The sequence below is a fragment of the Chlorocebus sabaeus genome, chromosome 23 (genome assembly GCF_047675955.1).
Source record: "Chlorocebus sabaeus isolate Y175 chromosome 23, mChlSab1.0.hap1, whole genome shotgun sequence".
In the NCBI taxonomy this organism is placed as follows: Eukaryota; Metazoa; Chordata; class Mammalia; order Primates; family Cercopithecidae; genus Chlorocebus; species Chlorocebus sabaeus.
In genome coordinates, this window is record NC_132926.1 from 6722376 (window position 1) to 6746917 (window position 24542).

General features: G+C 48.9%; 1 protein-coding gene and 1 non-coding gene across 3 annotated transcripts in view; both read right to left on the reverse strand.

The window, feature by feature from the left end:
• Positions 1-5705: 5705 nt before the first annotated feature.
• HRH2 (histamine receptor H2) overlaps positions 5706-24542 on the reverse strand; it is a 53390-nt gene continuing 34553 nt past the window's right edge. Inside the window, exon 4 of one of the 2 annotated variants that reach the window (XR_005244428.2) lies at positions 5706-8679. Coding sequence is in view for 1 of the 2 variants with exons in the window: in XM_008015350.3 (XP_008013541.1) it covers positions 8487-8679 (193 nt within the window). In the remaining variant the exon portion in view is untranslated. The remainder of the gene's footprint in view (positions 8680-24542) is intronic. The other variant, XM_008015350.3, reaches the window with a different exon arrangement.
• LOC119618468 (U6 spliceosomal RNA) lies at positions 13030-13136 on the reverse strand. The gene has a single exon (XR_005234762.1). It is a non-coding gene; the product is annotated as a U6 spliceosomal RNA (small nuclear RNA).

Genomic DNA, 24542 nt, shown 5'->3' on the forward strand with positions numbered 1-24542 from the left:
GGGTCCCTGGGAGAAGATCCTGGAGTCAACTCAGAATGAGCTCTGTCCCTAAGTCTCTAAGAGAGGTTCAATTTCAATGCCCAGAGCAGCCCTGCCTTGGCACTCAAATCCTGAACTGAGTTCCCAGGTTGGCGGAGGACCTCCATTGCTTTTGGGAGGGGGCAATCTGCAAGGTCTTGACATTTGGAAGGCTCAGAATTGACAAGTCAAGAATGTACCATTTAGAGTTGGGTGTGTACATCTCATGGCTGGCGACTGCATCCATGTGGGAGCAGGGAAGGCCACATGGGCTAGATCAGGCAGGGCTGTGAATGTCAAGCCCAGGAGCCAGCTCTGCATTCAAAGGTAATGAAAGCTACAAAGATGTTTAAGCAGAAGAGCACTCAATGACTTGCGCTTTGGCAGTAGCAGTAGCTGATGCTTATTGAGCACATGACATTGTCTAAGCTCTTTGGTTGCATTGTGCCAAGCACTTTGTAGGCATGACATCCTTTGAAACCTTCCAACAACTCTGTAAGATACCACCAATTTTCCCCATTGGTGGATGAGGGAACTGGAGTGTGACTTGTTCCCTCAGCTGGAATTCAAAGCCAGTCAGGTACCATGACCTGCTGGCTCTGAGATGCCCTTGGGGACACAGGGAGGTGTCCATAGACATTGGACGAGGAGGGAATGAGGACTGGAAGCTAGTGGGGAGTCCAAGAAAGGTAAGGCGAGGCCTGACGTAGGGCAATGGTGATGAAGATGGGAGGAGCGGGCTCACTAAAGACCCTTTCTGAGTTCAGGAGGCTCTTGGGACCTCTCTTGCGCACTGTAGAGAAACCCTGGTCAAGACAGAGGCAATTCCCAATCTCTCTGTATTTCTTTTCCTCTGAGGTCTGCCTGCTCTCTCCAGTTCCCCTGGAGGGGCTGAGGGAAGTGTGTGTGCGGTGTTGTCAGGGCAGAGGGAAATGGAGGAGGCATCCTCAGTGGTGTCTGCTCTGGGCAGGGACCACACCCCACCCCTACTTTCTCCTCTAGGGGCTCCCCCAGAATAACAGGACAGTTCTGTTCCTGAGTCCCCAAACTGGCAGCCTTCTGATCAACTGTGGCCTATAAAAAGGCTTGGTTGTTTCAGTATAGTATTTTTTTAAATTACCAACTTTTCAAAGAGAGATTTATCTAATTTATCTTCATCCTCTCCCCTCTTTCCTCTCTCCCTCCCTTCCGTCCATCTATCCACTTACTTTAACAAGTATACAGCATTTACGATGCCCCCAGCATCCTTCTTAAGAGCTTTACAAATATTAACCCACCTAATATTCCCAATAAATATCCAAATTTATGTCTTCTCCTGAAAAATAGACTCGGCCCACAGTCCCGAGTGGCAGCATCGTCATCCAGCAGAGTTGCTCTGGTCCCTTTTGGCCAAGGTCATACAAACATGTGTGCAATTAGCATGGCTGGGGTGGAGATCAACAGCAGGGACATTGGTTGTAAATTGCCAGGCACCCTCTTCTGTTTGTCTTAAGCCAGTGAGCTTTGGTGGCCCCTGAAGGCATCTGAGTTAGAACCTCTGGGATGTCTGTGATGTGTCTCTTGGACAGAGGGATGTGCCAAGGGAGGAAGTAAAATGAATTAGTCTGGGAACAGAGACAGGGATCACTTTGAAATGGAGGTGAGGCCCAAGCTGGGACTTGAATGATGCCTGGGAAGGGAATTCTGCAGCAGACATCACCATGGAGTGAGAACATGCATGAGAGGTTGGGTCCTTGAGCAAGAGAGGAGAGTGAGGCAAAGGGGGAAGGCTGTGAGTGAGCCTGGACCGTTAGGCAGAGCCAGACCACGGTGGGTGGGTCAGTGGTGATGGAGGTAGAACACTGAGGGGCCCATAGCCAGGCAGTGCCAAGGCCCAGATTTGAGTCTTAGACATCTCACTGTGGGGCAGGGTAGAAAATCACTGTGGTGTGTGTAGGAGATTGAAGACAACTTCAATAATGGGGAGTTGAGGATCTTTAAAGAACTCATTTCCAGACAGTTGGGGGACCCTGTCTCCATCCTGAGACCCTTGCTCTGCAGGGCTCTGGCGTCAGGCAGATTTCAGGTCATATCTGGTCTGACTTCTGTGGTGGATTAGATAGTCATTCACCCCTCACCTCAGTTCCACTGGAGAGTGAAGGGGTGAGTTTACTTGCTTCATCCACGGCTTGGCCATGGGACTTGCTCTGGCTCATGGTGTGTTTGCAGATGAGATGCTCGGAAACTTGAAATGCACATGTGTTGCTGGGCTTGCTCTCTTATGTCCCTGCCATTTCCCGGAGAAGAACATGCCTGGGTGACCCTGCTGGTCCCAGGAGAGCCTGGGAGACACCAGAAGCAATGCTGAACCATCCCAGCAGAGCCAATCCTAGATTAGCTGCCTACAGATGAATGAGCTAAATAAATGTTTACTCTCACATGCCGAGAGATATTGTGAATGTTTGTTACACAGCACTCCTGCAGCCATTCTTAGCTGATACAGCCTCTAATAGCTGGGTGACTCGGGCAGGACTGGCTTCCTCCACAGAGGTCCAAGGAGGGAGGCAGGACTTGGTAGAGCTCAGGGAGAGCCTGGGTGAGCCTCAGGAGAAGTCTGAGTATTTCTTCTACCTACCTTTTCTGTCCTGCACTGGAAGTAGGGCATCTCTAGGAGGACTAGAAGGCACAGGTGGGATGTTGAGGCTGTGAAGAGACAATTTCTTCCCAGTGTTGCTGGTGGGAGTGTGAACATGCTTTGCTTCTCTGGAGGGCTGTTCGGCAGCATGTATACTCCACATCCAGAAAGACATTTGCAGGTACACTTATGCTAAACACACACACACATACACAACCAAAAAAACCTGCACTTACACATGTGCATGAGATGATCAGCATATCACTGTTTAAACAGCCAAAAAATAGAAATAACTCAAATGTCTGTGGCTAGGAAGACAGCTAAACTGTGGGGTACCTACCAATACCAATACCATAGAACACCTTCCCACAGCTAAAAATAATGAGGAAGATCTTTATGTGCTAGCATGATTGAAACTTGAAGACATATTGTTGCATTTGGTTCCTTAGGAGCAGTATAACTTTCCTGTTAAAAAAAAACAAAATAAATAAGCTGAACCAAATACCATACAGCAAACTAGGATAACAGTGGTTGCATGGAAAGAAATTGCTAGGGAAAAAAGATGGTTGGCGGGGGTGTCAAATAAACTCTACTTTTCTTTGTAATGTTTCCATTTTAAAAAGAGATTGTATGTCTATTATCAGTTATGTCCTTCACAATTAATTTTGAGATAAAGGTATAAAGAAAAGACCTGGACTTTGGAGACAAGCGAATCTGGCTGGAGCCCCAGCTATGCTGCTTGTTCGAGTTGTTAATTTTGGAGTTGTTAACAGCTCGTGGGGATGCTAATCTCTACCTGGGATGGCTGGTCGCAGAAGAGACGAGCTGGTGCCTGCAGAAGGGCTGACATCATGTCTAGGTACAGGAAGTGGCTCGTAAAAGTCAGTGGAAAGTGACGGATGGGTTATCTGGGAGCCACGTGGCCCACAGTGTGTGTCCCTTTGGGGCCCTATATTCCTGGGAGTCCTGCCAGGCCCACCAGGTGCTTGAGAACTCTGGTAATGTCCCAAATGGCCCAGGCAGTGAGGGCTAAGTTCAGGCCAGGTCAGTGCAGTGGCTCGCCCGGTGGCATCTCAGGACCTGAGAAGCACTTTGTGCTCTGTGACCTTGAATGAGGAGGTCAGGGATATGGCACTGACTTCTGCAAAGACCTCCAAAACATTGAGTTATGAGCCTAGGTCTGTTGACAGTTGGGGCAGTGGCAGGGTGGGGGTGGGGGGCTCCTTCCATTCACCCTGCAGGCTCGGGGCTCCTGAACTCTCACTGGATGCTTGGAATTCCGGTGGGAAACGTGTATCCCCAGCAACGTTTTCCTGCTTGTGTGACATGGGGAGAGCCACCTGAACTCCCCGAGTTCCGTGGCCTCATCTAGACAATGAGGATGATGACCTCACCCTCGACAGCAGTCTTGAGGCCCACACCAAGCATAGTGAACTTCCGGGTGCTTTGCTGGGGCTCAGTCACTGTGAGTAGAATGGGATTCTCCATCCCACCCAGCTCAGCTGGGATTAGATTCCAAACCACCCCTCAATCTGGCTACCAGGCAACTCCCCGCCACCCACCTTGCATCTAAACTGGGTTTAAACACCCCCTGAACCAGGGTACTCAGGAGCCTTTTCCTCTAGAACCTCACAGCTGCTGGGTCCACTTCCTCCCACACTCGAGCACCACGCCTCCCTCCCAGCCGCAGCCACCCCGCTCTCCACACAGCTGGTTTCTTCCCTCATTCCCTTGTATCGTTCAGGTGCATGCCCATCTTTCAGGCGGGCATGAGCTTTGATTCCCTTGGGCTCCCAGATGTAGCTTGAGGTCTGCAGTGAGCAGATGCTCATAGAATGTTCTTGTCCACCCCCACCTGCTGCAGGGGCCTCACGATCTGCCCCCAATCCTCCCCCTGATCTATTTTCTCCACCGGAGCCTGAATGCTCTTTTCATAACACACACTGCATCATTTTAGCCCCCTCTGCTGAAAACCTTTCAAAGGCTTCCCATGACTCATGGGAGGAGACACAATTCCTGATGTGGCCGCCAAGCCTCCCGTCTGCCCATGGGGCCTGTTTGGGCCTCACACGCCCTAGTCTTGGTAGTTTCCCAAAGACTCTCCGGTCTCCTTCCCCCTCTGCAACCCCATTCCCCTTTGCCTAGTTAGCGATCACGATTTTGCCTCTCCGGTTCCCACTGGTGGAACCTGAGCCTGCTGGCACAGGATTCTGGACGTTGTAGTTCCCAGACCCCAGCCCTGGCTGCTTGCCTATAAAGAGCCCGGATATTCATCACATCCGTGGCTGTCGCTCAGGGGTTAATACGTCAGTTCAGGACTGCTTAACATCATCTGCCAACCCAATTAACTACCTTCACCTGTCCCAAGTCTTCCAGCTTTGTCTTTTCTCCCCTGAAATATATATTAAAACTCATTTTCAGCAGAGCGGTTCCTGTACGTTTTGATTTACACATAATCTCTTCTCTGCTTCTTGTGAAAATTTGTCAGGTTCTGTCTTAGTGGGCTCTTCCGGAGGGCTGGAAGCTCAGAATTCCACAACCTCTGGCCTCCTCCCTACCATGCCGGGGAGCACGGCTCACGGCTGACATTGCGGTGATCAAACATCATCCTCAACTCCGGCCTGCCCCCTTCCTTCCTCCTCACAACCCTTTTGTTGGTAGCTCTAGGATTCATTCTTTGCACAAAATCCATGCATTTCCCCTTGACCTGGTTTTTGCTTGTGCCTCATCCATCCACCCACTCTCTATTGTGGGCTTGTTTGATTGGCAAGTTTTCCATTTTAAAGATGCCTCTTTCTCCCACGTAAAAAAAAGGTGTCTCTGCATCTGACAACTCCAGGAAGACTTACCAAGCTCCTCCCAACTACCTAGCTCTCCAGGTCTTTCTGATCAGCCCTTCCCTCACTGCTGGTGTGGCCCTTTAAGATAAAACTAGCTTCTGGAAAATGTCTTTACTTTTTGAGGCAATTTTTAATTTGGCCTTTACCCCAGCATTTTATCATGACTCTTTTTCTAAATCAAGACACCGTATGATGAAGTTTGGGAAGCATTTCCTCACCAGGAAGTTAAAAAATAAAACCGTGAGGCAGCATCTGCTTCGATAGTTTTATTGGAACACGATGGTAACACAAACATGGATTTGGGGTCCCACCACAGATGTTCCTCCTCCGAGCAGCATGCACCCCACTTCTGCAGCCAGCAGAGGCTCCAGGAGGCCTGCAGAAGGCGGAGGCAGCCCAGAGACAGACGTGGAGGTGTCTTCTGCAGTGGCGGGTGGTGCGTCGGCCCCTCGGGCCAGAGCTCTGACCAGCTGAGTCTGTGAACAGCCAGACTGGTTTGTTTTCACTCGAGGTCATGTGGCCATGACTGGGAGACCTGCCTGCCTCAGACTCCTGGGAAAACTTCCAAGGAGGGGGTTCTGGGGATTCCAGAAGGAATTCAGCCAAGAGACTAAGCACCTCTGGGGGTCACCAGGGCAAATCATGCCTTTAGGTTTATTGGCAGACACACTCCTGAAAGCATCTGTTTTGTCCACTCTCTGCACTCTCTTTTCTCTGCTCATTCATCCAACACACATTTATTAAGCTCCTACCATGTGACAAACTCTCCTGCCGGGGTTAGACAGACAACGGGCACCAGAAACAGACAGGACCCACAGCCTCGTGAGGAGGACAGACAGACAGTGTTCAAGGAATCACACAAACAGCCATGCCAGTGCCTTCCAAGGAGAGCTCTGAGGGGTGTGGCAGGGGCCTGGCCTGGTGCAAAGGGCCAAGGAAGACTTCCTCAAGGAAATGACATCTCAGGGCACTAAAATGGGCAGGAGGAGCCTTTTGTCATGGAAACAGCTTTGAGCATGGAATGGGCAAAGCGAGTTAATCAAACTAAAAGGAAAAGAACAGCAGGGCCAGAGTGAAGTTGTAGAGGAGGCCTGGTGCAGGGAGAGGCTGGAGAGGGCCCAGCAGGGTCCAAGCACACAGGGCCTGAGGGCCGGGCTGAAGATGATTTTATCCAGCTGTGTGGCATGACCTGGATTGTATCTGGCATGGCTCACTCTGGCTGTCGGGTGGAGGGTGGACTGGGTGGGGGTGAGAGTGCTAAGAGGTGTTCCAACTGTCCTGATGGAGACGGTGGTGGTCAGATGGAGTGACACAGAGTAGATGGGGAGAAGCCAGCAGATGGTGGAGCCAGGGCTCCATGAGGACCGAGGCAAAGGAAGGTGGCAAGGTGGACCCTCAGCCTGTGAAGCCCGGGCAGGCTTTGGTCTGAGAAAGGGACCTGGGGAGCAGGGCAGGTGCAGGGGGAAGGCAGGCACGCAGCTGCAGACACGCTGAGGGAGAGCGCCTCTGAAACTCCCAGGTGGAGGTGTTGCGGAGGCGGCAGTGGGTCTCAAGCTCCCGGAAGGAGCCAAGCCTGCAGTTATAAATCTGTGAGAGATTTCGTAACCGAACCTCGTGCCTTGTAGCTGGAGCTGTGGGTGCAGACAAGGTCACAGGGGGACAGATGCTGAGTGAGAAGAGAGGACTCTGGACTGAGCCTGGGGAACAGACACATCTGATGGCAGGTAGAGGACAATGAGTTGCTAAAGAGACAGAAAAGGGAGGTCAGGGATGTTAGGGAGGGGGAAGACCACGAGGCATCGTGGAAACCAAGGAAGATTGAGTGTCAGGGGCCAGCCAGGAGATGCCACTGAGAAGCCCTGGGGGCAGAAGTCCCTCCACAGCCCCCTCTCTCTGGGGCTGGCACTATCCTGTCTCTTTGAGACACTTTATGGATCCTGTGAATAGGAACAGGAGGCCTACCCTCTTGGACAGGAGAATCAAAAGCTGCTTAGAGTGGTCAGGAGACGTGCCCAAGGTCATACGGCCACCAGAGAGTGCTGGGGGCCAACTCCATTCACAACCATTACAGTCCCTCAGGCTCCATTCCTCCCTCCATGAAGCCTGGCTGCAGACACTGTCCCCAGCAAGTCCACCACACACCACTTGTTGATGACAAGCACCAGAGAGGGCCATACTCTAGCAGGAAGGGACCCCCACGGCGTGGGGGTCTAAGCCTTGCTAGGAGGAAGGTGGCTGAGTCAAGAAAATATTTGCCCTCTCTCCTGAGAGGCGGTGTAGTGCAGTGTCAGCGGTGTAGGTTTGAGGCCTGGCTTTTCACCCGTCCTCTCACTCATTCACCCATTCAACAAATATTTTTGCATGCCTCCTATGTGCTAGGCACACTTTCTAGGTGCTGAGTGGCCTTGGGTAGGTCCCTTACTTCTCTGAGCCTCAGTTTCCATCTCTGTAAAGTTGGGGTGGTGATTCTTGCTGTAAACTCATGTTGCTATAAGGGTTACAAGAGCTCATGCCAGGGAAGCACCTGGTACACAGTAGGTGCTCATGAAAAGCTGTTTCCTTCCTGTCTCTATCTTTACCTTTCCTTTCCTTCATCCTGCAGAACCCAAGAGGGAGTGAGAGACCAAAGCTTTCTTGCAATACCCTCTGCCTTGCTCAGAGGACATGCACGTTCCTACACATACGCGCCCATGCACACACAGGTGCACGCATCCCCGTCTGTCCAACCGTCTCTGCTCATGACTCCCAGGGCCAGCACCAACACGGGCTTTGAACCCATGGGATTCAGCCCACTCGGGCCCAGAGGAGTCTTGTGTGCCTGTCTGGGAATGCTGAGCACAGAATAGGCTGTTCCGCCCTAGGCCTGAGGACCCCACACCCAACTGTGTGTTCCGGGAGCCCCCAGACTCAGTCCAGGGTGAGTCCTTGGTGGCTTTGGAGACTGGGTCCTTAGGAGCTCCAGGAGTCACATCTCGGGGACCAGGAGCAGTATCTTCAGTGTCCTGGGGCTAGGTCTAGACAGCCTCAGAGGGCAGCGTCCTCACCGCTTTCTGGGGAGGTCTCTTCTGTGGCTCCTCAGACAGTGGCTCCCCCGATGGCTCCTCCGAGGGGCCTCCCATGTGTCTCTGAAGGAACCTGAGCCCCCACAGGCTCTTGCAGCAGCTCAGGAGGTTGCTGGAGCACGCAGTGCAGGACAGTGCTGGCTTCCTGAGGAGACAGAAGCACATGCCAGGCTGAGGTGGCCGCAGAGCAAGGCAGGGCAGCCCAGGTTTAGCCTCTTGATTTTGCTTCTACTAAGTCAGGGCCTGGGAAGGGTGGAATGGGGTAGGAGGAGGGGAACCGCCCTTTGCCACCCAGAGCAGCCTATAGGCAACAAGGACTTCTTCCCTCAACCCACAAGAAGGAGTATTCAGGAGACTTGCTTTCAAATCCCAGCTCTGCTTCTAACATGTTGTATGCCTGTGGTCAATTTACTTAGTGTCTCTGGACTTCAAATGAAGATAAAAATATCCAATTCAGGATTTTTGTTTTGTTTTTGTTTTTGTGTTTTTTGAGACAGGGTCTTGTTCTGTTGCCCAGGCTGGAGTGCAGTGGCGTGATCATAGCTCACTGCAACATCAAACTCCTGGGCTCAAGGGATCCTCCCGCCTCAGCCTCCCGAGTAGCAGACATTATAGGTGAGTGCCACTGTGCCTGGCTAGTTTTTTTAAATTGCCTTTGTGGCCGGGTGTGGTGGCTCATGCCTGTAATCCCAGCACTTTGGGAGGCCGAGATGGGCGGATCACGAGGTCAGGAGATCGAGATCATCCTGGCTAACACGGTGAAACCTCATCTCTACTAAAAATACTAAAAATTAGCCAGGCGCAGTGGTGGGCGCCTATAGTCCCAGCTGCTCGGGAGGCTGAGGCAGTAGAATGGCGTGAACCTGAGAGGCACAGCTTGCAGTGAGCCCAGATCGCGCCACCACACTCTAGCCTGGGTGACAGAGTGAAACTCTGTCTCAAAAAAAAAAAAAAAAAAAAAAAAGCCTTTTTTATAGAGGTGGGTTGTCACTCTGTTTCCTGGGCTGGTCTTGAACTCCTGGGCTCAAGTGATCCTCCTGCCTTGGCCTCCCAAAGTGCTGGGATGATAGGCGTGAGCCACTGCACCCAGCCCTCACTTTTCCTACTCCTGAAAGAATTCAGTGTTACAGAATACACATAAAAGTAAGCACACATAGGCTGTCTGGCAGTAGGAGCCCCGTCAAAGTGTGCCATTTCCGAATCTTAGTGAGATGATTCCTGAGCATCTGCAGCATGCCCCGAGTTGGGGAAGAAGTTTGGGAGAAGTCTGAGTTACTCCATCTGGCATTCAGATCAGCTGTGAACACCTCGGCCACCAAGGGAATCAAACGTACTCCTCCTTCTCCCTTCCACATAGAGGGAAAGGAACACTCGTGCCTTTAGTGTCCATCTGATGATAGCTGTGGGTTTGGAGGCCTGACTTTGTAAGGCTTTGTGAACAAAGACATAGCTGACATCTGTGCTTCCTTCCATGTGAGGGCATGTGCCGGCCAGGCCATTGCAGAAGGTCTGGGTGTAGCCCTTCCTCCCTGAACACCCCACCTGCACCTGGGCCTCAAGGTCATCCCTCTGGCATTTCAGAGCCTGCGGGCGCCCTTTACCGTGTTAGCAGTGTACATATTTGACCAAGCAGGCAGGTATTTGCCCTTGCATTAACATTCCAGATGCAGCCTGTGGCTCTGAGAAGGCAACTCTCATTGCACTCAGTGAAATTATCAAAGAACAGCTAGCTCTAGGCTAGGAAATAACCACCTCCCTTCTTCTAAAGGGCCTAAAAATCACTTAAAATAATGCTATTTTGGAAATACCACATGTTCATAGTAACAAATTCAGACCATAAAGATGAACTAAAATGAAAATAAACATCTCAAGTCTTCCTCTATTCAGTCATATCTCTTTGTTACATGTCAATTCACTCATTAAATATTTTTAAATGAAATGCATTAAGCATCCAAAGAGACGCTATATAAAACACATATACATGGCTTAAGGAATATTGAAAAGATTACCAGTGGAACCACCTGTCAGATTAGGAAATTGAACTTTACCAGCCCCTGATTTGTTTCAGCAAATATTTCTGTATCCCTACACAATCTATTGTGTTGTTCTGCCTGTATTTCACTTGTATATACATAAAATCGTGTTTTATGATCTTTTCTCTGTAGCTAACCTTTTGTTATCGTTTAACATTATATTTTTGATAGGTATAGCTGTAGCTCATTTTCACCGTTGTAAAGTATTTCAGGGCCAGGCACAGTGGTTCATGCCTGTAATCCTAGCACTTTGGGAGGCCAAGGCAGGTAGATCGCTTGAGCTCAGGAGTTCGAGACCAGACTGGGCAACATGACAAAACCTGGGAAACATGGTGAAACCCTGTCTCTAAAAAAACATACAAAAATTAGCTGGGCCTGGTGGCATGCACCTATAGTCCCAGCTACTTGGGAGGCTGAAGCAGGAGGATTGCTTGAACCTGGGAGGCTGAGGCTCCAGTGAGCTGAGATTGTGCCACTGCACTTCAGCCTGGGGGACAAAGTGAGACCCCGTCTTAAAAAAAAAAAATTCTACTCTGGAGGGTAGGTGGTCCTGTGTGTGTGGGGGTAGGTGGTCCTGTGTGGGGGGGGATAGGTGGTCCTGTGTGTGGGGGGGTAGGTGGTCCTGTGTGTGGGGGAGATAGGTGGTCCTGTGTGTGGGGGAGATAGGTGGTCCTGTGTGTGGGGGGGTAGGTGGTCCTGTGTGTGGGGGGGTAGGTGGTCCTGTGTGTGGGGGGATAGGTGGTCCTGTGTGTGGGGGGAATAGGTGGTCCTGTGTGGGGGTGGGTAGGTGGTCCTGTGTGTGGGGGGGATAGGTGGTCCTGTGTGGGTGGGGGTAGTTGGTCCTGTGTGGGGGGGTAGGTGGTCCTGCTCCATAAGGAGCAGTTAAAAACCAACAAACAAAACAAAAGATTGGGCATAAGTTGGTAACTGTTTACATCTGTCTGATTGGTTCAGGGAGCCTTACTATGTATATGTTTAAAATGTGCTGTAATTTTTTAAAAATGGTATTTCATCGTATGAATAGACTTCAATTTATTTATGCATTTATCTGTTAAAGGACATCTGGATTGTTTCCAGTTTTTTACCATTACAAGAAATGCTGCTCGGGACTTCACTGAACCTGTCCCTGGTGCAGAGGTGTTTGAGTGCTAGCTGAATTCTCTATCCTTTTCCACTAGTCTATGTGTCTATTCTTGCAGCATTACCACCAAGGACTTAATTGCTATATCTTATTTTTTTCCTCTTTAGAAAAGACTTGGCTATTCCTGACCCTATTCTCAACCGTACAGATTTTAGAATCGGCTTGTCCATTTCTATGAGAACACTGTTTGGATTAATGGGAATTGTTCTGAACATACAGATTAATTTGGCAAGGAGAAACATCTTTGTAAAATTGAGTCTTTTCCTCCAGAATCTATGAGTCATTTGAATTAATGTTAGGGTATAACAAGGGTATTGCACATAAGATCAGTATACAAAATTCAGTTGCATATATGCAGTCCAATTCTCTATGTATCAGAAATAGGTAGCAAGACCACTTATAACAACCACCAAAATCACAAGGCACCCAGGTACTCATCTAACAAAAGACATACCAGGTTTTTATGAAGAAAAGTATGTAATCATTGAAAGATTTATTTAGCTCTTCTTCAATGTCTAATTTTCTGATTGTTCTTATAAGTGGTAGTTTTCAAAAGTTGACAATGTACGTTGATTTTATGCCTGGCAATGCTGCCCAGCTTTCTTATTCACGACAACAATTTGTAGATACTTTCTGGTTTTTGTATAGAGGATGGTTATTAGCTGTGAATAATAATAGTTTTGTTTTTTCCTCCTTATTTTTTAAATTTATTTTTCTTGTCTTACTGGACTGATCTCTGGTAATACGTTGAATAGGAGTGTGATGACCATCTCTGCTCCCTATTTTAGAAGTAGTTTATTAGTATTTCCTCAGGTTAAGGAAGTTTCCTTCTGTTCAGAATGTGCTCAGATATTTTGTTTTGTGTTTCAAATCGTGAATAAATGCTTAAACTTACCCAGTGTTTTTTTTTTCTGCTTCTATTGATATAATATTCACAAAGACTTTTTTTCTTCTTTAATTTGTTGATGAGCGGAATTACATTAGTAACATTTCTAATATTAAAGCAACCTCTGTTTCTGTATAAATCTAACTTGGTCGTGAGGAATTATATTTTTCTTTTAAAATATTGCACTATTATGTTTTCTAATGCTCTGAAATTTTTGTTAACTATGTTCATGTTTCTGATTAGCTTGTAATTTCTTTTTTCATACTTATTTTTTAATCTGTTCTCATAAAATAAATAGGAGAGTTTCTCTTTTTTTCTCTCCTCCGAGAGAGTTTGTACAGGACTGCACAGTGATCTCTTTTCTTTGAGTGTCTGGTAGAACTCATTTGCAAAACCAAATACTATTGGTGTTTTATTCATATTATGTATTTATTTTTAAAATATGGAATTCTCATGAATTTGCATGTCATACTTGCACAGGAACCATGCTAATCTTTTCTGCATGGCCCCAATTTTAGTATATGAGCTGCCAAAGTGAGCCTGTCATTTTATTTATTTTTAATGGTTATAGGGCCATTCAGGTTTTCTATTTCTTCCCAAGTCAGTTTTGGCAAGTTCTGTTTACTTATTCACTTCACCTTAGTTTTTTCTTGTTTTGGGCATAAAATTGATCATAATGTTCTTATTATCTTTTTTGATCTCTGCAACATCTATATTAATATCTCCCCTTTATTATTCATAGTTTTTACTTATGTTGTTTATTCTGTTATCTTAACAAATTTTGCCAGAACTTTTCAAAGTACTAAAGTTTGGTTTTGCTGCTCTTCTCCTTATTAAATCTTTGTCTTCTGTTTCATTAATTTCTTCCTTCGTCTCTACTGTTTCCTTTCTTTAATTATCTTTGAATTTATTTTGTTTTTCTTTTTAACTTCCTCAATTGGCTGTTTAAATCATTACACTTCAAATTTGCTTTTAAAAATATGAGCCATTAAGGCTATATATTTCCTTTTCAGTAGCATTTTAGTGGCATCCTATAAGCTTTGATGTGCAGTATTTTCATTGTTGTTTACTTTAAAATGTTTTCTAATATCCATAATTATTTTTTCTTCATCCCATGATCTATTAAAAATGTTTACAACTATGTAAGAGTTTTGTTATTATTTAATTTTGTTGTAGTCAGATAATTATTCTGTATGAAGCATATTCAAGGCCTTGAAATATGCTGATACTTCTTAGCCTAATACATGGTCAGCTTTTTAAATGTTCCATATGTGCTTGAAAGGAATATGTACTCTCTAGTTGTTAGATACAGTGTTCTAAGCATTTTGTGTTTCCCAAATATTAATTACTATTTTATCATAGCTTAATCTGTAAATTTTGATAGAGGTATATTATACATTTTCTGCTCTAACGATTATTTGTCAATTTTTCTTTGTAGTTCTGTCAACTTTACGTATTTTTAAAGCAGGGTTATTTGGTACATGCAAATGTAAAATGTATCTTTCTGGTGAACTGAACTGTTTATCAAAATATGGTGACCATATTTATCTTTAAAGATGGTATACTTTGGCTGGGCGTGGTGGCTCATGGCTGTAATCCCAGCACTTTGGGAGGCTGAGGCGGGCGGATCTGAGGTCAGGAGATAGAGACAATCTTGGCTAACAAGGTAAAACCCTGTCTCTACTAAAAATACAAAAAAAAAAAAAAAATTAGCCAGCTGTGGTGGCAGGTGCCATCTACTCAGGAAGCTGAGGCAGGAGAATGACGTGAACTCAGGAGGCAGAGCTTACAGTGAGCCGAGATCCCACCACTGCACTCCAGGCTGGGCAACAGAGTGAGACTCCATCTCAAATAAATAAATAAATAAATAAATAAATAAAATAAAAAAGTTGGTATACTTTTGCTTATAGCTACTCAGATTTCTTTCAGTTAGTATTTGCTGGGTACATCTTTTTTTCCTTCCTATGCTTTCAAAAATTATGTTCTTAACATTTTAAGTCTCTTGTAAAAACATTTGTTTGGATTTAAAAAACCAAGCCTGACAATCTTTGTATTTTTTTAATTGGCCAATTTATTCCATTTATATTCACTGTAATTACTGATTTATTTTCATTCATTTCTTCCATCTGTTTTTCTGCTTTACATTTGTCCCATTTTTTCTAAATTTCCCCCCCTCTCTTTTCTTGTTTTAAGTTGATTTCTTTTTCTCGTTCTCTTTCCTCCATACCATATGGAATCTCTACCTTCTGTTTTTTAAGTGATTATCCGAGGCATTTTGACATGCATATTTAGCTTTAAAAAGCCCAGTGGCAGGAGTCCCTCTCTCTCTTACTTGACTTGCCCCCCATGCTGTGCATAAGCTGGGATGAAACACCAAACTGGGATTCCCATGCTGTGTGGACTCTAGTATAGATTACTTTTAATGGCAAAATCTGCAATTACTTTTGCACCAACCTACCACTTGCAAAGATTCTAGTAGGTTTAATCTTCTTCAACCCCCTTCACGGTCCCATGGCCCCTCTTTGCCCTGAGCCAGAACACTGGAAGCTAGTGGATGCTAATGGGGTTATAGGTGTGTATAACACGGCGTCTGCTGAACAGTAAGTGTTTGTGATAAACACCTCGTTTTCACATTTCCATCCTCCATTCCCCTTCTCATGCTAACAGCACCTTGATTCTTCTTTGGAATTCGACCTTCCCCACTTTTTGTCCTTGTAGATTAAGTGGAGTTGACCTATTTCCCTTTGCCCTGGCTTCAGGGTTGGGTACGTGACAGTTGGTTTCGGGGATAGACATATGACCCAATCCAGCTGATGAAACTGAAGCCTGGAGCTTTTTGTTGGAATAGTAGGAAAGGGATATACTTTTCCACTGGGGCTGCAAAGATGTTAAGATAGAAGCTTGCACCCACTGGTGGCTCTATGGGAAGACTCCACCTGAGGATGAAGTCAACACAGTGGAAAGCCGAGTTGAAAGTTGGAGAAAGACAAATTCCTGAGGACATTTGAGCCCTTGGGTCCAGCCACGCTTGAAGCTCCTCTTAGTCTCTTCAGTTCTGTGAGTCAGTTACCTATCTTCAGTTCTATGAGTCAGTTACCTACCTTCAGTTCTGTGAGTCAGTTACCTACCTTCAGTTCTGTGAGTCAGTTACCTATCTCCCAAACTCCATCCTCTTTTAACTGGGTTTCTGCTACTTGCAGTTAAGAGGGTTCAGACTAATCACATTCCTAAATAAATGTCATTTGAATCTGAATCTCGTGCTTTTACATGGACGGTGTTATAATATGTTCAGCCACCAGGGGACAGGACCCGGTTTCAGAGCTACTGGGCGTGGGTAGCTTTGCTCAGCCTCGCTCTGAGCCTTGGTTTTCTCATCTGTGAAATGAGTTAATAATAGTAGCCTCACAAGGCTAATGTGAGGACAATGGATGATGAATGCCAGTGCCCCTTCCCATTTCCCTCCACTGCTTATCATACAAATGATCAGACAGAACCACCATCTGTATGTGTTACCCTGCTATTTCTTGCATCTGTGTCTTTGCACAGATTTTGTTATTCACACTGCTTTAAATTCCTGCATTTTCTTCTTTGCTGGTCAATTTATCCTGTGTCTTTACTTTTTTTTTTTTTTTTTTTTTTTTTTGAGACAGAGTCTTGCTTTGTCGTCCAGGCTGGAGTGCAGTGGCACGACCTCAGGTCACTGCAACCTTCACCTCCCGGGTTCAAGCAATTGTCCTCCCTCAGCCTCCTGAGTAGCTGGGATTACAGGTGTATGCCCGGCTAATTTTTTTAATTATTGTTAGTAGAGACGGGGTTTCACCATGTTGGTCAGGCTGGTCTCAAACTGACCTCGTGATCTGTCTGCCTCTGCCTCCCAAAGTGCTGGGATTACAGGTGTGAGCCACCATGCCTGGCCAATTTCTCCTGTTTCAATACTCTGCTCAGTATCATCTCTGGGCAGCTGTCTCTGAGGTCTCCCAGAATTACTGGTTCCCTCCTGGCTCCTGCAGCCCCTTTGCCGAGGCACTTATGTCCCTGGGTTAGGTGTCAGCTTACTTGTCTGTCTCCTGGACTAAACAGGAGTGTCATAAAGGCAGGCATTGGATCTTTCATCATCTACCTTGTCCAAGTTTATAGTAGGTGTTCATGTGTGTTAACGAATGAATGAGAACCCCAATAAATCTCAGTTTGGATAGTGATTCTCCTGTCTTCTGATTTCCCAGTTTCACAGATGGTCAGAAGCAGTCGAGCTTCTCCCCGGCTGTCTCCAGTAGCCGGTACCCACTTTCTGGCTTCATTTCACCATCTACCTTCTCACCGGCAGCCGGTAAGAGTCTTGTGGGCAGGAGCCCCGGAGGGAGACAGTGAGGGAGGTTTACCACTTCAACAAACATCTGAGCAGCAGCTGCGTGCTAGGTGTGAATGGGAGGAGGCGTGAGATTCGGAACCAGGAGTCCTGAATTCTGTCTGAGCCTTCCTCATCCACCGCTGCTGGGTCTCAGACAACTCCATCCCTCTCCGTTCCTCAGTCCCTCTCTACATCTGTACAACAGGAGCAGTCCTGAAGAAGAGGCTGTGAAAGCCATGAGATGAGATGGGAGAAGTGGAATGTTTTGAAATTTCAGGGAATCCTTCTCTTTCTCCGCCTTTGTAAATGTTTTGTCCCTGAGGGTCCCTAAAAACTGACAGTAGCTCACGCCTGGAATCCCAGCACTTTGGGAGGCTGAGGTGGGTGGATCACGAGGCCAGGAGATCAGATCGAGACCATCCTGGCTAACACAGTGAAACTCCATCTCTACTAAAAATACAAAAACTTAGCCGGGTGTGGTGACGGGTGCCTGCGGTCCCAGCTACTCGGGAGGCTGAGGCAGGAGAATGGCGTGAACCCGGAAGGCAGAGCTTGCAGTGAGCCGAGATCGCGCCACTGCACTCCAGCCTGGGAGACAGAGAGAGACTCTGTCTCAAATAAAAAAAACAAAGCACAAACAAGCAAACAAAAACTTGACAGTAGAGGGACTGTGTGCTGAGGCTCTGGGCTGATCCTGTACTGAACAACACACGGAAACCCCAGACTGAGAGGGTCAGTTTCATCCTGGGAACTGGGTCACCAGGACGTCACTCCTTTAAGAGGAAATGGAAGTGCAGGAGGTTGGGGAGAAGAGGGGTTGGCTCCTATCCTTGGGGCCAGCCACAACCCACCTCCCGAGAGATCTTTCTTACTGCCTTAGGCTTTTGCAAAAATTGGGGGGGACCCTTTTCTCTAGACCATACCTATTTTTTGGTTGTTTTAAAATATGCCGTGGTGGAAATTTCAGGACACAAAGTCACCTGGAGACCAATCACGGTGTTCTTTTCATTCCCCCTTGTTTTCTGCCACAAACCAACATTACCCAACAGCCCTCTGCTCATGAAAGGAATTCTTTTCTCAAGGCCTTCTCCTGGTTTTCCGGAAGTAAGCACAGAGGGTTTGCCTGCCCTCAGGGTCTGCTTTGAAGAAGTGGAGACTGAGGGGTGGTGGGAATGGCAGGGATCCCCCTTTAAGGCAGGCTTACTTCTTCCTGCGTTAACAGGCCGCTGAGCAGGCCGGGGAGACTCCCAGCAAGAGCTTTGCAAACATCCTGGGTTTGCTTTTGCACCCAGTGAGGTGAAATGAACCCCGTGGGACTTACTTGAGATCAACAGTTGTCAGTCACAGGCCTTAACCCCTTTTTAATATCTTCCATGATAAAGGGAAAGTGAAGGTCTGGGAGCTTTAGGCCCACAAAGGGAATTGTGATGAGGGAGCTCCTGGGACCCCTATCCCTGAACACTCCTGAGCTACAGCCTCGGACCTGACCTGGAGGCTGCCAGAGGGAGGGGTTGGCTGTGACTCTAGCAGGATCCCTGAATTTGCTGGTGAATGAATAAATGCCTGGCAAGAAGTAGCATTTACTGAGTGTTCCTGTTCTGGGGCCTGAGCTAGGTGTTTTGCATCTTTTTTCTGTTTAACTTTCTCAATGGTTCGATAAAGCGAGAACAGGTGTGTGCATTTAACAGACCACGAACGTGAGGCTCCACATAAGTAAGAGCTGCCCCAGGTCACGCGGTAGCAACGCTCAAATCTGAACCCAGGGCTATCTGACTTCAAAGCACGCTTCCCTCCCACGATGACATGCTGCTTCCTGTGGGGCGGGCTAAATGGATCAGGCAGAACGGTACAGAGGGATACTACGAGGGACACGGAGATGATCTGGGCAGGGCTGCTGGTCTCCAGCAACTCAAGGGTGAGAAAACGTGTGGGTTAATTGTTGCAGTGTAAAAACAGAACTGCCTGTGTGATAACAGAAGCCTGTAAGCGAGCGTCTGCAGGTAGGTGTGCCAGTGTACGCACAGGTGTAAACTACACACAAGGGCAGGTCTGCTTGCACACAAGAGCGTGTGTGTGCTCCAGTGCCTGATGTGCATGGGTGTGTTGCCCGTGAGCGTAAGTGGGCGTGCACCAGCAAGACTGTGTGGCACAAAAGCCATTTCTGGCTCTGGAGTTCACGGGAGGCTACATGGAGCAGGTGGCATTTGAGTTGGGCCTGTTGCCATGAGGGGTGTTTGGGAAGGTGGGTAAGGCTCTTCAGGCAGACAGCAGCCTGAGCTCTGGGGTATTCTCTGAGAACAGGGAATGGCCTATCTCAGCCGAAGAGGAAGAAGCATGGGGCGGAAGAAGATGAGAAGGGCAGAAAGGGATTCTGTAGTCGGAGCATGAAGGTCTTGATTGAGGAATTTGTGTGTGATCTGGCAGGCACTGGGGAGCCACTGAAGGCTGTAGAGCAGGGGGAGTGTCATGAATTGAACAACAACTGGACTCAGTCTGTGACCTGGACAGCCCTTCTTCAAATTCTATGACTGCATGGGGCGGTGAATACCCCAGTGGGGGAATGGGGAAGGGAGCTTGCCTCTCTGGCAAAGCATATTCACTCACTGCTGGGAGAGATGAGGCTGCAGGGGAGTGGGTCTGGGCAATTTTCATGGGCATCCTCTTTAAAGGTAAAACTTTAGGCAAAATGTGTGACTCAGCACGGTCTTTGATATGCACTGGGTGCTCAGCCTGGGATCCCCCACACCACCAGCAGTCATGCTAGCGGGGACTTTACAGAAGAGGGGACTGGCCTTCCCTGGGGTTGAGCGCCCTGACCGAAGTCACACAGCTGGTGAGCAGAGGAACCGGGCTCCTGCCACCTCCGCTAGGCGCAAAGCCTGGGCTGAGCCCTAAGAACTACCATGCGAGGCCACCGTCCGCTGAGCTCCTGCTGCACTGTGGCCCATCTCTAGCATTTTCTATGTCTTAACTCAGTTCCTTCTCACCCCAACCCCATGGGGCAGGTGCTGAGATTCTCCCCGTTTTATAGAAGAGGAAGTTAAGGCACACAGAGGTTAGAAGAGCTGGCAAGCGGGTCACACAGCCAGTAGGCGGCGCTGAGTGTGTTGCAGACCCTCCGGTGGAAGAAGTGAAGGCGTGGGAGCCCTACTTCCTGCGAAGTCCCTCCCCTACCTCCCTGCCATCCACTTCCTGCTACTGACCTAGGATTGCTGGTAATAAAACCACAAGAGTATGCTTGGAGGAGGCCCTTAACATCCACACTGTCGCTTAACTTTTACAACATCCACGTGATCGATATGATAGATATTTATCCTGTTCTTATCTCTAACACATGAGGGCGTCTTGGCCCAAAGAACTTCAGTCACTTGCCCAGGACTCACAGTGAGTGGCGGAGTCTTGCGAAGTCCAGGTCGGCCCCATGGCAAAGTGGGGGGGCTCCCCGCCTTATAATGCACAAGGCCGAACTCAGAGGGGGCCCAGAGTTGGCCCACACTGCTCCAGAATCGGGGTCACACTCAGGTCTCCCAAGTCCTGGACTGTGTTTGCCCTGCCCAGCTGCTCGAACTTTTCAATAACTGCCACTTTCAGATGGGCTGACTTCACGCACCCTCTCCTCAAAACCGTGAAATGTTTTTTTCAAACTGAGGGAAACCCCCAGGCTCCTGCCCACTCATGCCAACGGCGGCTCACCCACAGGCAGTTCTCAGTATCAGTCACGATCCCTCATTACATCCCAGCTCTGAGAGGCAGGCGAAGTGTCACGCCCATTTTGTAGATGGGGAAACTGAGGTTCAGAGAGGCCTGCTGTTTGCCCCTGGGCCTTGAGCAGTGCCTGGCAGAGCTGGGAATTGCCTGGGCCTATTGAGCGCTGTGTCCTGCGTGTAGGCCCTGAATCGCCGTGCCAGTTTCTTTGGTTTGAGACCTTTACTGGCTCTGTAGCCTCTGAATGGCTCAGGCCTTGGACCTGGGGACCTCTCAGACGGTTCCTTCTCAGCCCCTTCGAGGATTCCTCTCCCCTCTTCCCTGTCCCCTCGCCCATCCTTAAATGCTGGTGACCCCTTCTCCATGCGGTCTATGCCCTCTGCCTTAGTCTGCCGCCCCCACAGCACTTCTAGGGCCCTCTTGCTGATGTGGCTTCGAGGAAGTAATAACCTGATGGGGCTGGCAGCAGGGAGGCCCCCACAGCCTGTCTAGAAAACAGCGAGGCGAAGTGTGGCAAAAGGCTTCAAATACCCTCCCCTTTAGCCAGTAATTGTTTCCAGAAATTCCGTTTCTAGGGAAATAATCTGAAAGAAACAAAGTGTTCCCTGCATGAAGATGTTTATCATAGAGTGAAGAAGAGACAACAGCCAGATGCAACAATAGGGAAGGGTTTTCTCGCACCTACTCCCGCGCGAGCTGGTGTACCCCTGGGGCTCACCGTGTGCTGAACACTGTTCTCCAGCCTCTATACTATTCTTTCCTTTAATCCTTGTAACAACTTTTTGAAACAGGTACTAGTAACATCCCCTTTGACAAGTGAAGAAACCGAGGCTTGGAAAGGTTAATCGCCATGCCCAAGGTCAGCCAGCTCCCTAAAGTCTGACTCCACCAGCCTCAACCGTTACCAGGGTAGCGATGGTTAGTAGTCACCGTTACCAGGGTAGCGATGGTTAGTAGTCACCATTACCAGGTAATTGTTGGGAGAGGGTCAACGTGCTGGGCAGCGTGAGATGCTTGTCAGGTGGGGCAGGCTGGGCTGGACTTTGCCATGCAGGGAGACTGCACGGCTCCTGGCCCTGGCTTGTCTGTGTCATTGGCACTGGCCCTGCCACTCAGGCAGCAATGGCAGGTGAAGTCAGAGACAATTTCTTAAGTCCCAAACAGAAACGGTGGAGAGAGAGCCAATGTGCTTTAGGTTTGCAGGAGCCCCTGTGAGCCGTTCCCCATCACCCAGGGTGAAGGGGGCACCACCTGGGGAGTGGGGTGGTAGGCTGAGTTCAATGCTAGGCTGGGCCCTGCTCCCTACTCCCAACACTCTCCTGTTGGGTCAAAACCCGGATGGCAGGGGAGCGGGAGTCACTAGAAGGCGAGTTTGGGGGTTCTGAAAGCACAGAGGCTGTGCTTCATTTCCCATCTAGAAGCTCGGAACAAGGCTGTCTCAGAGGAAGGGGCCCCTGCAGGGGAACAGAAATAGCAGCTAGGAGGCCTCAAGCTGTACCCCAGTTCCTCCTTCCTCTCCTCCACAGGGGCTGCAGGAGATCGTTAAAATCTCCCGGAGCCCACAGTGAGCCTCAGCACATGGCTGAGCCTTGGGGACTGCCTGCTAGGGTGTCCTAGGGGTGGGGACCCATAGCAGAGGTGAAGGCCTGCAGGGGGATGTAGCTGGCTTTGGACAGTGCCAGGGAGAGCCCAGGAGCCGGCCAACTATGTCCACGTGGCTGCCATGGATAGAGAAGCTGACAAGACAGGTCTGAAGTGGCCCAGAGAATGCCACTGGGGCCAGACAGCCTCTGGGGACTTACACTGGGGGGATGCAGGTGGGGAGGGGAGAGAAGCCTGCATGGACTGCGTACCATTTCCAAAGCCACCATGTTTACTACTGGAAGTGGCTGAGCTCCCCGACCTGGAAAATTTAAGTTTCTCCATCATCTGTGAAGTGGTGGCCTATAAGGTCCCAGAGCAGAATAAAACAAAGTATCTTACACCTGGGCACGTCCAAGTGTGCGTGCCAAGCTCCACTACTGGGGCAAGGGCGCTCACTCAACTGTTTCTTCCCCAGCCCTGGGAGGGAGGGGCTGGAATGATCAGCTCCATTTTTCAGATGAAGAAGACACAGAGTTTGAGAGAGAGGAAGTCACTTGCCCCATGTCAGCCAGCCATGGGGAGGTCAGCCTTCAGAGCTCTGGCAACAGACCGCCGCCATGTCATAGATGGCTTCCCAGTTTGTGAGAGTGTCTCGTAAGGGACGAGTGAATGGGGGAGAGAGCAGGAAACTCAGCAGCCACAAAAGGGAGAGACTTGCAGCCTGCTCAGGAACGAAGACCAGGTGGAACGAAAGCAGGGCAGAACAAGAGCGTGTGCATCCTCTTACCACCGTGATACTAAGGCCATGTCTGCACCCACACCAAGATGGGAAGAGAGCGTCGAGCTGGGACTTCAGGGACTAGGAAGGATGGCAACAGACATGGGGTTCTCTATGACTTTCCATTTTGTCTTCCATTTTCACAGTAAGTTTTAAAACTCTGTGTCTCCAGATTCAGCATGAGAAGGAGAAGTTCCCTGAATCCTCTGGGCATTGGGGACAGCCCTGCCACCCACCCTGACAGTCTGTCCCTGGGTGACAAAGGGATGTGGTCGGTCCTCACATGAGGAGGGACTGAGTGTCCTCCATGGACCTGCGACCTCCCGTCTGTGAGGCCCTCGCTACCTTCTGCAGCTTTCTGCATGGAACAGAGACAGGAGAAGCAGGCACACTGATGGCTGTGTAGCACCACCTGCCAGTTTGGGGCAGTCGGGACCACCTTGACTTCCTATCTCCAGGCAGGGCGGGGAGGGAACGGTCCTCCTACCCCAGGAGAGCCTCAAGGGCTGTGTACGCCCTGCAACGCAGGCACACCCCCTTCCACTGTCTGAATGCTCTGCCACAAACAGCCACTGCGAGTGTAATGAACACCCCAAAACAGGGAGCCCTGTGACTCACCACTGCTGCTTCAGGGACAGGGACAGCTGCCAGAATTCTTAGCTCTCTTTTACAGATGGGGAAATTGGGACTCAAGAGGGGGATGCGATCTCTCCAAGCTCACACAGCCAATCTGTGGCAGGGAATGAGGAAGTCTGGTCTGGTCTCCTGTCCCCATGGCTGGGGCTCTCTCAGCAGTCCCGCCCTGGGCCCAGCCTGCACCCTCACCTGCCCCTGACTCCCGGACCAGCAACTCAAGTCGTGACAAGGACACGCTTTACTGAATTTGAGAGACTCATTAGTATGAAAAACACGTTCCTCACCACCCTTGCCAGAAGATTCTTGACACAACACAGTTGGGGGGTTGGCATGCGCTCCCCGTTGTTAAGTATTTATATATAGTTAGTGTTGGAATGGTCCCCGGACACCGATCCAAGTCTCCCGTTTTCAGATGGGGGGCACCAGGCTTAGGGTCAGGACCCCCCTGGAACAATTCAGTAGCACAGCTGAGACATGCATCCACAGAGCCTGCCCTGAACTTTCCAGCTGCTCCTTGGCAAATGGGCCATGGGGAAAATAAAGAAAGAAAGAAAGGCTGCCACTTACTAAGCATTTGCTGTGTGCCAGGCACTTTGCATAAATCGGTGCTAAATCTTATCCTAGTTCTCTCAGGGAGGCATTTTTATCCCCATTTTGCAGATGAGCATGCTGAGGCTCAGAGAGGGCAAGCCACCTGCCCAAGGTCACACAGCCAGGGGCTGGAAATGGCACACATTTCTTCCCCCACGCCGGGGTTGGCAAACCATAGCCCACAGGCAAATTGAGCCCACCACCTGTTTTTGTCGAAATGGTTGAAAAATAATAGAATAACATTTTGTGACCCTGTGGAAATGATATGCAGCTCAAATTTTTGTGTTCGTAAATACAGTTTTATGA